The 12,922-nt window shown below is 52.2% G+C and overlaps 1 protein-coding gene across 1 annotated transcript; it reads right to left on the bottom strand.

Annotated features, from left to right (window-relative positions):
- Positions 1 to 10,383: 10,383 nt before the first annotated feature.
- LOC120110137 lies at positions 10,384 to 12,922 on the bottom strand. Its single transcript, XM_039124082.1, has 3 exons — positions 11,222 to 12,922; positions 10,747 to 10,999; positions 10,384 to 10,529 (listed from the first exon to the last, which is right to left on the bottom strand). Exons 1-3 carry the CDS (start codon positions 12,920 to 12,922, stop codon positions 10,384 to 10,386), a joined length of 2,100 nt encoding a protein of 699 aa, XP_038980010.1.

The following is a 12,922-nucleotide window of genomic DNA, read 5'->3' as shown; positions in this document are numbered from 1 at the left end:
TATTCGGCTTCAGTCCAGAAAACCAAAGCCGAGCGGTCCCTCGGAGGGTTGCTGGGAAGGCCTTGCAAAGTATGGCCTCCGAGGACCCTTGTAGGGCCATGAGGGCCCGATAGCTCTCCAAGTGGTCGAGAGGGTCGATGGTTCCGCTGTAGGGCTCCACCTGAGGCATTTTGAACCTTGCGGGAACCGGCTCATCCTCGATCCGGCAGGAGAAGGGGGACTTGGTAGTGAACTCAAAGTCTCCCTCCTGCCTCGCCTTCTTACTGTGGAGCGCTGCAATTTGGCGCTCCAAGTGCTCAACCTTTCTGTCGAGCTCCCCCACCCGCGGGATTGTCGCCGCGGTTTGCGCCGGCTCACGGCGGTCCGGGGCTGACTCAGCCTCAGAAGGCTGGAGTCTTCTGTTGAGATCCTCCACCGGTAGCTCTCTCTGGGGGGAAGTCCGTTCTTCGTTATTGGCTCTGGAGGAGCCATGTAGATTCTGGCCGGGGAGAACCGGGCCGTTGGGAAGAAATTCCGGCGGGACCTGGGCCCGCGGGGGAAGCGTTGGTAAAGCTTCCTCGCGTCGCAGGCCCTGAACGGCGGCGGCCAGGGCCTGGACTTGCTGTACTAAGGCGTTGAACTGTTCCGGCTGGACCTGAGGAACCGGGTCAGCCGGAGTTGGAGAATTCTGGACAGAGCGTCCAGGACTTTGCGGGGGACGCCGGGAGACGTTGGAGGCTCCCTTACTTCTCAACTTCATGACTGCTACTCGGGCCCTTCCTCTAGCGCCAACTGTTGCTGGAAATTGGACCCGGGGGCAATCTTCGGTCGAGGGAGAGGGAGCTGCGGGTCACCACGGCGGGGCGGCGACCAGTCGGCGGGCGGCGTCCTTCGTCTGGGGTGGCCGGAGAGAGGGAGCTGGGGATCCTCACGGCGAGGCAGCGATCCGTCAGCGGGCGGCGTCCTCCGTCTGGGTGCCTGCAGACAAGCCGGTGGCCGGGTTTTCCGGCGCCGGCCCTCCGACGCTCAAGTCAGGGACGGGGCAGATAGTGTAAGGAGGAGATGAACAGTACTTGTAAGGCGCGGAATTTTCCCCCAACCCCCTCCTGAGAAGCTAAGGCTCCCTTTTATAGATGGGGGTCGGTTTACCTGTGATGTAACAGGGCGAGGCTATAGTACGGCTCGGCATGTGGCTCAGGTCGGCGCACGGTCAGGCGAATCATTGTGCTGATGTCGGCGGTGAGGGCGTCGTACGACCCGAACCAGTACGCTACCAGGCGAATCATTGCATTGGTGTCGGAGGTATGGCCGAGATCAGAGACTTATCATGGTTGACCAGACTCTGCTGGGCTAACTTGCCGTGGAGAGCCGAGGATCCGTAGATGTCAGGAGCCATGCGCATTAATTGTGGAGTAAGCCGGAGATCCGCATTAATGATGGAGTAAGCCGGAGATCCGCATTAATGGTGGAGTAAGCCGGAGATCCGCATTAATGGTGGAGTAAGCTGGAGATCCGCATTAATGGTGGAGTAAGCCGGAGATCCGCATTAATTGTAGAGTGAACCGGAGGGTTACAGCGGCCATGCGCAATAAATGCTGAAGCAGTGGCAGGGTATGGTCCTCAGTTGGACCTCGGAGGAGTACGGCCGTAGTAGGTGGCTGACAAGGGTAGACCTTGAGCGTCAGGATTTTCCTAGGTCGGAGGTCTCGAGGTCGGATGTCTTGAGGTCGGGCGTTCCGAGATCGGACGCCGACTTCGGCTGTTCAGGGTCGGCGATTGTGCGGCTTCTTGGGGGCATTCGTGTCACTTGGGGGGAAAAATCTTATTCCCCCAACAACTTTCTTTCCATCCAAACGGACACCCACTACACGAGATGAAATTTCCACTTTTTTCTAGCTTCTACATTGTCAGGAGTTTTCGGTAGCATCACCATGCTTGTCCCATGCATGATCTCTCATAAATCTTGTTTAACCAAATAGGACATGATGCCGGCCTTTTCATGCACGTAATTGGTGTTCAATTTTTTTGATCCTAGTGCTAGAGATGGCAGTAATATCAATCATAATAATTCATATTTTAAATCATCAAATAAGAGTTCATACCCTTATACTACTGCACAGAAAATTAATAAAAGCTTTTTAACCATGTTGAACTATGGATATGTGAACTACCAATCTCCAACTCTATAGTCCTAATACCATGTAGAACAACAAGTTATCCGAAGTAGATTAGACATGTCGGCATATAATTTGAAACAAATAACAAAGAAAAAGGAGGAGAAGAAGAATAATAATAATAATAATAAATGCTGAAAGATTTTTTTTTTGAAAAATATTTTATTAAAAGGTTGGAAGCCGATATTGAAACTCGGCTCTCCCGCAAGCAGGGAAGCCACAGTCTCTCTTTCTCCTCCTTACGCCTCCACTACATGCCAAAAAACAATAAATGCCCATCATGAAGACGCCTGCCGCTCGAGAAGGACTCCGCCCCAGGGGAAAGATCGCGTCTCTTAACGAAAAATCTCCCATGCTTGGTTCGGTCCCCAATCAAATTCGAAAACCAAGCGGAAGTGGGAAAAAAAGCCCACGTTTCAAGAGTCTGACAAAGTCAAACTCTTATGCTCAGCCATCCACATGGACAAGCAATACTCAAACGTCCATCAAGCCAAGGGCTCGATATAACCAACCAAGACCACCAGGATGCCAAAAAAAAAAAAACGAACTATTTAATCCAGGAGAAGTTTGTAACGACTTTAACATGTCCTGGCTTCTTCGTGGTGAATGGTCGAACCTGGTCGCTTGTCCTGAGAAACCCATGGGAGGTTTGGTGTTCGTTGCAATTTCATCTGGGCTTCAGCAGCTGTGATATGCCATGGTTTACTTGGATGCATAGCCAAGGTGTGTAGCGCAATGGATGCCCTCGTACAACCCACATTGGCGGGAGTAGTTTACGTTCTTTATCGCGGTGTTGCAGTTCATGCCTGTCTTCATGACTTCCAAAAAACCAAGAGAGGTGCTTGGCATGGTGTCCCTGGGAATAAATACTGCTTTCGGTTCAATTAGCTAGTGATGGTTAGTTAGTTAATCTTGCACGTATCATATTTATAGCACTCTCAAAGAGTTAGTTGCCTGGATGATGTTGTGACAGGGTATTACAGTTAATTTTAAACGGCAGAATTTTCTGGCCTAGATGGAATTTTCGTATGTGCAATTCCTGAACCTGAGACGAGGCAGCTTGAAAATGCTCCAGAGAGTGTATATATATATATATATATATATATATATATATATATATATATATATATATATATATATATATATATATATATATATATATATATATATATATATATATATATATATATATGTTGCTGGAAATTGGACCCGGAGGCCGCCGCGAACCGAGAAGGGGGAGGAGCCTCCGCTGCCGGGACGGTGGGTGGCGGTGCGCCGACGGCTGGCGTCCTCCTGGAGAGTCCTGCAAAAAGCCGGTGGCCGGGCTTTTCCGGCGCCGGCCCTCCGATGCTTAAGTCAGAGGGGGGCTTAACTTTGAAGAAGAGAGAGGGATTGTATGTAGAAGTCCGAAAAAATTCCCTTGGGAGAAAGAGGCCTCCCCTATCTCAGAGGGAGAAGCTCCCCTTTTATAGGGAGAGTGGCAGGATTACCTGTGATGTGACTGGGCGAATTAATGGGTTACCGTCACTGTCAGGGAGCTGTCACGATTGATCGGACCCGTTGGGGTGGTTGAACCGCCGGCCGTGGTGGGCCTGGGGTCCGTAGATGACAAGTGCATTGATTGCTGAGTGAACCGGTGGTCAGAAAGAGCCGTACGCTTTGATGGTTCAGTGATCCGGAGATCATCTTGAGCCGTGTTCATTTAAAGACGGAGTGCATCGGAGGCCTGAGGGGGTCTCATGCATTAATGATAGGGTGTGCCGAATGCCTGCGGAGATCTTGTGCCTTAATGACTTGGGGATGGTGGCAGATTGAAGTGGAGTCATATATTTAGTTGTCAGATCCTTTGGAGGGTTAGGCGGAGATTGGATATTTGGCCAAGGCATGGGCTCGGCGGGGTTGCCTTTCTGGTCGGCGCTCTCTGGTCTCGGCCTTCTGGTCTCGGCCTTCTGGTCTCGGCTCTCTGGTCTCGGTCTTCTGGTCTCGGCCTTCTGTGCTCGGCCTTCTGTGCTCGGCAGCCTTCTGTGCTCGGCCTGCTGTGCTCGGCTCGGCCTATGAGCTCGATCACTTAGAAGAGCCCGATCACTTGATGAGCTCGAGAGCGGAAGAGCTCGATCACTTGGATGAGCTCGAGAGCGGAAGAGCCCGATCACTTGGATGAGCTCGAGAGCGGACGGATTTGGGTGCTATAATTGCATTTGTGGGGTGGTCCATTTTTCCACCAACACTACCCCCCGACTTCCGAGTTCGAGCCGCCTTTTGGCTCGGACGAAGGAAGTAGTCCAGTCGTCGATCATCCTGTAATATAGCCAAATATATATGGAGATGTGCGTGCCAAGCAGGATGTACCTTTCATGCAGTTATAGTGCTTTAGGTCGACTCAGCGGCCTTCTTTGGCTTGTGGTCAACTCAGCAGGGTGCCCCCACTCAGATCGGGGCGTGTTGTCGTAGGAGGCGTCGAATGGCGTTGAAAGGCGTCGAATGTCGTCGAATGGCATCGAAGTGTCGTCGAATGGCGTCGAAGTGTCGTCGAATGTCGTCGAATGGCGTCGAATGTCGTCGAATGGCGTCGAATGTCGTCGAATGGCGTCGAATGGCGTCGAATGTCATCGAATGGCGTCGAATGGCGTCGAAGTGGCGTCGAAGTGGCGTCGAATGGCGTCGAATGGCGTCGAAGTGGCGTCGAAGTGACGTCGAAGTATCGTCGAATGGCGTCGAATGTCGTCGAAGTGTCGTCGAATATCGTCGAAGTGTCGTCGAATGTCGTCGAAGTGTCGTCGAATGTCGTCGAAGTTGGCATCCCGAGCTTAGCCAGAGCATCATTGGAGACGCATACAGGAGACGGACTTCGTCCGTCGGCGATCGTGCGCCCTATTCGGGGCGACGTTGGTCGTTTTTTGGATTCTCCGACCTGAAAATAGATAAAATATTGAAATTATTTGAAGCCAAAGTGGCGTCCTGTACCTTTTGGAGATATTTTGATGGCTTCCGAGCTTCGAAGTCCCTCAGGCCTTGGCTCAGCACCGGCCTTCTTTGGCTCAATTTTCTGGGAGGTGTTCTGCATTCGGGCTTCTGAGCTCGGGCTTCGGAGCTTGGCAGCCTTCTGAGCTCGGCGGCCTTCGGTGCTCGGCCTTCTGAGCTCGGCGGCCTTCGGAGCTCGGCCTTCTGAGCTCGGCATTCTTCTGAGCTCGGCAGCCTTCTGGACCATGAAAGGATTTAGCTTCATAGTACTTTCTTGGGGTAGAATCTCCTATGAATCTAGCCAGAGGAGCGCTCATCCTTTGGAAGGCATACAAAATAAGGCATCAGCCGAGCTTTCATTATGTACTAAAATCCTTTTTTAAAGCCTTGCAATGATGAGGGAAATAGCTACAGCATCGTCATAAAGAGGGCTCAACACCCTTTTGGTCTTCATCAGAAAAGGAGATGTGACTTTCACAGTGCACGGATGCTTTGAGGAAGCTCTTTTTTCCGAGCTCGGAGCTTCTGGTGCCTCTAGTTGCCCGCCCTCTGATGGTATTGATGATGCTCGTGAGAGGTCAGTTGTCATTCTGCTCCTTATGCGGCACTGGATTTTGTTCCTCGGGCTCTCTCCTGTAGGCATGATCACGGACAAAATAACTCAACCGACCTCGGCGGACAAGTGCCTCGATCCCATCACGAAGCTCGTAGCAATCCTCCGTATCATGGCCGCGATCTCGGTGGAAGCGGCAGTACTTTTTCGAGTGCTTCCGCGACTCTGTCGGACGCATTCTCAATGGAGGTCGGAGGTAGCCCCGACCCTCAATCTCCATGAGAATTTCTGCTCGGGTGGATGTGAGAGGAGTGTACGTCTGAAATTTTTGGAGGGGAGACCCCGGGCGAGCTAGGCTCTTGGGCCAAGGAGGCTCTTTCTCATGCGAGGGGAATCTGCTACTTGGTTGGGAGTGCTCCTGGTGCTTCTTCTGCATCTTGGCAGGTTGTTCGGCTTCCTCCCGCCGAGAGGCCATGGCTTCCTCAGCCTTGGCGTACTTGCGAGCTCGGGCCAACATTTCGGTGAGGTCCGCAGGGAAGTTCTTCTCGATAGAGAAGAGGAACCTGTAAGACCGGGCTCCAGTCTTTAGTGCCGACATGGCGATTGACTGGTCCAGCTCCCGGACTTCCCATGTTGCGGCAGTAAACTGATCCAAGTACTCCTTGAAGGACTCTCCCTCCTCTTGTTTGATATCAAGGAGGGAGTCGGATGTCCGCCGCTGGGGCTGGCTGGCGGCAAAGTTGCCAGCAAATTGTCTGCCGAGCTGCTCAAAGGAAGAGACAGTACTCGGCTTCAGCCCGGTGAACCAAAGCCGGGCCGGTCCTCGGAGCGTTGCTGGAAAGGCTTTGCACATCATGGCCTCCGAGGCTCCTTGTAGGGCCATTAAGACCCGGTAACTCTCCAGGTGGTCAAGGGGATCAGCCTTGCCGTTGTAGGGCTCCACCTGGGGCATCTTGAACCGTAGCGGAACCGGTTCATCTTCAATCTCCGGAGAGAAGGGCGACTTCGTAGTAAACTCAAAGTCGTCATCATGCCCCGATTTCCTGCCATGGAGTGCCTGGATTTGGCGCTCCAGCTTCTCGACCTTCTTGTTGAGTTCATCATTCTGGAGGATCGCTGCAGCGGTTCGTTCGAGCGCAGGTTGCCCTGGAACCGACTCAGTTTCTGAAGGCTGTGGCCAGCCTCCATAGCCTCTGGCTGGGTGCTCTCTCCAGAGGGAGGCCTGGACTTGGGAGTTCTGACCTCGAAGGGGAAGTCCGCTTGTAGGAGGCTCCGGTTGAGCTGGAGCCGGAGGAGGCGGTGCCGTTGGGATGCCCCTGGGTTGCAAGCTTTGGACAGCGGTAGCCAAGGCTTGCACTTGTTGCACCAGGGCATCAAACTGCTCCGGCCGAACCTGAGGGGTTGACTCGGCCAGAGGTGGTGAGTTCCGGACGGAATGCTCAAGACTGGGTGGAAGACGTCGAGAGGCGTTGGAAGCCCCTTTGCTTCTTAGCTTCATGGCAGCGAACTCGGGCCCTTCCTCTAGCGCCAACTGTTGCTGAAAATTGGACCCGGGGGCCGCCGCGAACCGAGAAGGGGGAGGAGCCTCCGCTGCCGGGACGGTGGGTGGCGGTGCGCCGACGGCTGGCGTCCTCCTGGAGAGTCCTGCAAAAAGCCGGTGGCCGGGCTTTTCCGGCGCCGGCCCTCCGATGCTTAAGTCAGAGGGGGGCTTAACTTTGAAGAAGAGAGAGGGATTGTATGTAGAAGTCCGAAAAAATCCCCTTGGGAGGAAGAGGCCTCCCCTATCATAGAGGGAGAAGCTCCCCTTTTATAGGGAGAGTGGCAAGATTACCTGTGATGTGACTGGGCGAATTAATGGGTTACCGTCACTGTCAGGGAGCTGTCACGATTGATCGGACCCGTTGGGGTGGTTGAACCGCCGGCCGTGGTGGGCCTGGGGTCCGTAGATGACAAGTGCATTGATTGCTGAGTGAACCGGTGGTCAGAAAGAGCCGTACGCTTTGATGGTTCAGTGATCCGGAGATCATCTTGAGCCGTGTTCATTTAATGACTGAGTGCATCGGAGGCCTGAGGGGGTCTCATGCATTAATGATAGGGTGTGCCGAATGCCTGCGGAGATCTTGTGCCTTAATGACTTGGGGATGGTGGCAGATTGAAGTGGAGTCATATATTTAGTTGTCAGATCCTTTGGAGGGTTAGGCGGAGATTGGATATTTGGCCAAGGCATGGGCTCGGCGGGGTTGCCTTTCTGGTCGGCGCCCTCTGGTCTCGGCCTTCTGGTCTCGGCTCTCTGGTCTCGGCCTTCTGTGCTCGGCCTTCTGTGGTCGGCAGCCTTCTGTGCTCGGCAGCCTTCTGTGCTCGGTCTGCTGTGCTCGGCTCGGCCTATGAGCTCGATCACTTAGAAGAGCCCGATCACTTGATGAGCTCGAGAGCGGAAGAGCTCGATCACTTGGATGAGCTCGAGAGCGGAAGAGCCCGATCACTTGGATGAGCTCGAGAGCGGACGGATTTGGGTGCTATAATTGCATTTGTGGGGTGGTCCATTTTTCCACCAACAATATATATTCTGCATTATGTCCACCTGGATAGACAGGAAACTGTTATTTGTTGGTGTTTGATTGTATATTTTATGCTGCTTTAGCAGCAGGCCACAGTTTTACCGCACTTCTTAGTTAACTGCTTTTTGTTGGCTTTATCAGATAAAAATTGGATTGCTTAGGTACTTTGGCACCTCTTACTTTTACATTGTTTGGTTGCTGGCTGTCTCTATATATTAGTTGTTGATGAAAGATTAGATAGGCGTGCGACCTGCAGCAAGCCGAACGGCCGTGCGTACTGATGGTTCTACCGCGGGTCCCGTTTCATAACTAATAGGATCGGGACCATATAGATTAATTCTGGTCCTTGGGGTCTTCGCGAAGTATTCGAAGCTTTTGGATGCACATTCAGGGGAAAAGGTTTGAGGAGCCTGAGGCATGCTCGTGATCATGGCCATGCAGGACCTGATCAGTTGGCCCGGCCGGACGCAGCGTGCCATCGGAAATGAAGGCTGGAAGAGTAGACTCCGAGGATGATTCGTGAGCTCAAGTAACTGATATCACTGCAGGGGAACTTTTCTGATCGTTCGCGAAAGTACTGATTTCAGCATTGCTAACTGATCCGGGAGTTGCTATATATTCAATGTTCAACGTAGAAAACAAGGCCACTCCAAAAACAAAGAAAACTCGACAGATGCCTTCAAGCAGGAGGAGAGAGATGCATGTGGGATGGACGTGCCCCGCTTCTCAACAAACCCAAAAAGAAGATTAAGAGAGCACGGGAATCTCTCAACCAGAGCATACTTTAACAATGCTCTGATTATTGATTTCCTGCTGGGAGGCCATTACGACTCTGCAGTTGGTAGGAAGCCTCATGAGAGACCAAAGTGGGGGACCATGTGAATAACATGCAGGGAACCTTTGCAATCTTATGCATCCCGTGAGAAAATACCAAAGGTTACCAATTTTGATCTAGTAGAAGATCTTTTGATGCTTATGGCAGACCGAGTTGTGAGGACCCGTGCGGGTATGTATTTGATGGTCCCATATCGGTTATTCACCGGAAAGTATTGCAGAGTGGAGTAAGAGAGAAAATGATGTATATATAAGAGAGCATGCATATAGTCGTTGCCCAAAAAGAGCAGGTGTGCCGTAATTATTAGATGTGCAATAACTGCTCAACATGCAGGACGAGCTGTAACTATCCCATAACGTACCTCATGAATATGCAGGGCTGTACCTGCTCTTCTTTAATGGGTTTTAATCGTTTTTAAAACATTGTTTTCGATCCTTATCTTCGAGCTTTGCTTTCGACTTCTCTATTCATGCTGCTACTCGGAGGCCCCTTCGGTACTTCCTTCCTACTCTTAGCGTTTTTAGATTAGGTATTCCTGTTTCCACGTCTGCTTCTTTCTTCTTCTTTTCTTTTTATCTCCTTCCTTTCATTCCCTTTCTTTGCCTTCTTTCTCTTTCTTTCATTAATTTTAGATTGGGAAAGTTCGCCATAGGCATCTTGTTGGGGAGCTCGTGGTCCAATCCCCATCCTTCATCGAAGGCATTTCCTAATTTACCCTCTAGTAGTTCGAGAGAGAACCTGAAGTCCTTTTCAGCCTAGACACCAAGGAATATGTTCTGGTCTAAGAAGACATAGACCGGATCACTCAGAATTGCCCAAACCTAAGGTTAGTTATGGCTCATAAGAAAGAATGGTTATAGCTCATCCCTTGATTTCCGCCTCCAATCGTAATGGAACCACGCTTCCTCTTATGTGTAAACAGGGCCAAAGAATCCCAAAGAGATAAGATCTCATTGCTCATCCATTAGATCATACGGTCATTGTGCTCCTTTTTCTTGCAAATCGATGGGGTAACATCTGGCAGGCGAAGAATTAATCTATTGCAGGTCAATAAGCCGATTTTTCGAAGGTCGCGCTATTTGGGTCGGTCTATCCATGTCGACCAATCCAGCAAGTCTAGCCATCCAGGCCAACTTATAGTAGCAGGATGAGCTAACCCGACAAGCTGATCTGACTAGTCTTCGATATAAAAAAGGAGCCCAAGGCACCAAATATGCAAATTAAATTATTCTATACTAGTTTTATCTTTTCTTTTTCTTGTTGTTCAAAAGCCCCCCAGTTTAGGCATCGAGAGTGCGACCGGAGCCCATCCGGAAAGCTCCATTATACTTCTTTCTCCATGAATATGAGTTCACCAATGCTCTCCAAACCTCCACCTTCGCCGGTAGGGATTTTGGCATCAACACCTATTTCAAACATGGCTGATATATTTTTCTTCTTGTCCAAGAAAACATTGCAAGTAATTTGGCCTGGTGGAGAAAGGATCAAATAGAAGGAAGCATGGCCCATGATCTGAATTTTGGCGTAGATCTATGCATCTCCAGAACCCCACAGCACGATGAGGTTGCCTACTTGTAATCGAGGACATCCCTAGTTTCGTAGCGTGGTTTTTTTTTTTTTTGCTGGTACGGGTGGATCATACCTGACGGGTACGGATACACCCAATAAAGTCAAAAAATAGGATACCTCGGAGTGCCAAAGGTAGCTCCCCATCTCCAGTCCACAAGGTGTGTCCGGAATGGCGAGCTACATATGCAACCACCCAATCCGCAGCACCATTGGCTTCACGGTAGATATGCTTAGCCTGAAAGGCCCATCCATCCCTCACCATGGTCCATATGTCACGAAGCAATGGGTGGTCACAGTCGTCACCTCTAGGACCCTCTCGGATCCAACTGATAACGGTGGCTGAATCACCCTCTAGGATGATAGACCTAACCTGTAACACGCACCGGGCATGTCGAAGGCCAGCCCAGGCAGCTCTCAGCTCCGCGCTCGGAACCGAGGTGTCAAATAAATGACTGCCACCAACGGCCACAACCCTAGCGAAAGGGTCCCGAATGACGAAACCCGCACCTCCCCTCGCGCCACCATCCAGGACTGACCCATCAAAGTTGACCTTGAGGAAACTCGGGGGTGGGGGCTCCCAGGTGAAAAACACCATGTGGGATACTGCCGAAGCAAGGTGGGAGCCCCAGATGTCCCGAGCTGTCAAGGTCCCTCCGGTGGTGGAGGTGTGACACATCTCTGCCGCCTGACTACAGGCACTCTCGACCACAAATCTCGGTGACATATATCGTTCACCGAATATACGGGCGTTCCTGGCCAACCAGATCTGGTAGGCAGTACAGCTCGCTCGAATCACCTCCTGACGAAGCGCCGGGGACTCCGAGCCCTGGTGCATGGCCTGTAAGAACTGGTCCCTACAGCTCCACACCGGCTGCGGAACCCCAGCCAGACGCCAAGTGTCCCTCGCCCATGAGCACCGAAACAAGGCATGGTCGACCGTCTCGGCCACACCGCAAACCCCACACTCTAGGGGGATCCTCAATCCTCGTCCACCAAATACTGCTCTCGTTGGAAGACGGTCCCAGACCACCTTCCAAAGGAACAACGCAACCCTCGGGAGGAGGCCCAGTCGCCAGATCCAGGCACAATCAGGACCAGGCTCGTACTCCTGCCTAAGAATGCGGGAAAGGACGCCCATCATGATTCTGGGACTGGTCGAGGAACTCCATACTCGTACATCTGGTCCACCGCTCTGTGGCAGAGGGAGGGAGCGAACCCGCTCCGCCAGATGCTCCCCGAAGAAACGGGCTAATCGAATCTCGTCCCAGTCGGCCTTCCCGGGGGTCATAAGATCACAGACCTGTAAACCCTCCCCAGCCTCGACACTAACAGTAGTCGGCCAACGGCACAAGAGGAGGCCATCAACCCATGGGTCCCTGGTCACATCGATGCTGCGGCCATCGCCTATTAGCCATCGGGTGTGATCCGACACCATGGGCACATATCTCGCTATCTCACGCCATAAAAAGGAACATCTCCGCCCTCCTCGAACCCCGCCCTCCAGGCCTACCCCCCCATAGCGGGCAGTCATGATCCGGCTCCAGAAGCCCTGCGGCTCCAGGATAAGGCGGGAAGCATGCCGGGCGAGGAGCAGCTCTCGTCTCTCCAGGAGAGACAACACCCCAAGGCCACCCTCCCTGAGAGGGAGGCAAATACTCTCCCATGCCACCAGGTGCACCCCACGGTCCCCACCAAGCGAGCCCCATAAAAAGCTCCGAATCAGTCGCTCGATCTTCAGTAGGGCTGATCTTGGTACCACCGTGTTGGTCATGAGATAGATAGGCATAGATCCCAAAACAGATCTAATCAGCAAAACTCTGCCCATCATAGATAGAGACGTTGCTCGCCAGCCCTCTAACCTACTCTGGACTCGTTGCACCATCCCGGAGCACTCAGATACACGCAGTCTCCTACCTGTGATCGGAACACCCAGGTATGTCCAGGTCCCGTCCTGCTCAGGCATCTCCAGAATCCTCCGAATCTCACGTTGAACCCCGGGTGGCGAACTCGGGCTAAAGGAGATGGAGAATTTCTGGGCATTCACTCTCTGACCGAATGCATAGCAATAGGCGGCCAAAGCCCGCCTAATAGCTTGGGCGTCTGCTACGCGGGCACGCGTCAGGAGGAGGCAGTCATCGGCAAAAAGTAAATGTGATATCGGCTGGGCCCCTAGAGCTGGGACGTAAGCCTCCAACTCTCCGGCGGCACACACAGCCCAAAATGATCGAGACAAGACATCAGAACAAATGATGAACAGGTACGGGGATAGCGGGCATCCTTGCCGAAGCCCCAT

Source organism: Phoenix dactylifera, chromosome 3 (genome assembly GCF_009389715.1).
Source record: "Phoenix dactylifera cultivar Barhee BC4 chromosome 3, palm_55x_up_171113_PBpolish2nd_filt_p, whole genome shotgun sequence".
NCBI lineage: Eukaryota > Viridiplantae > Streptophyta > Magnoliopsida > Arecales > Arecaceae > Phoenix > Phoenix dactylifera.
This window is presented reverse-complemented; position numbering and strand designations above follow the sequence as displayed.

Coding starts and splice junctions, on each gene's coding strand:
- LOC120110137 (XM_039124082.1), bottom strand. CDS start 12,922: ATGGGGCTTCGGCAAGGATGCCCGCTATCCCCGTACCTGTTCATCATT. Junction 11,000..11,221: donor CTTCGGCAGTATCCCACATG/GTGTTTTTCACC, acceptor TGCGTGTTACAG/GTTAGGTCTATCATCCTAGA. Junction 10,530..10,746: donor GCTACCTTTGGCACTCCGAG/GTATCCTATTTT, acceptor TTTCTCCACCAG/GCCAAATTACTTGCAATGTT.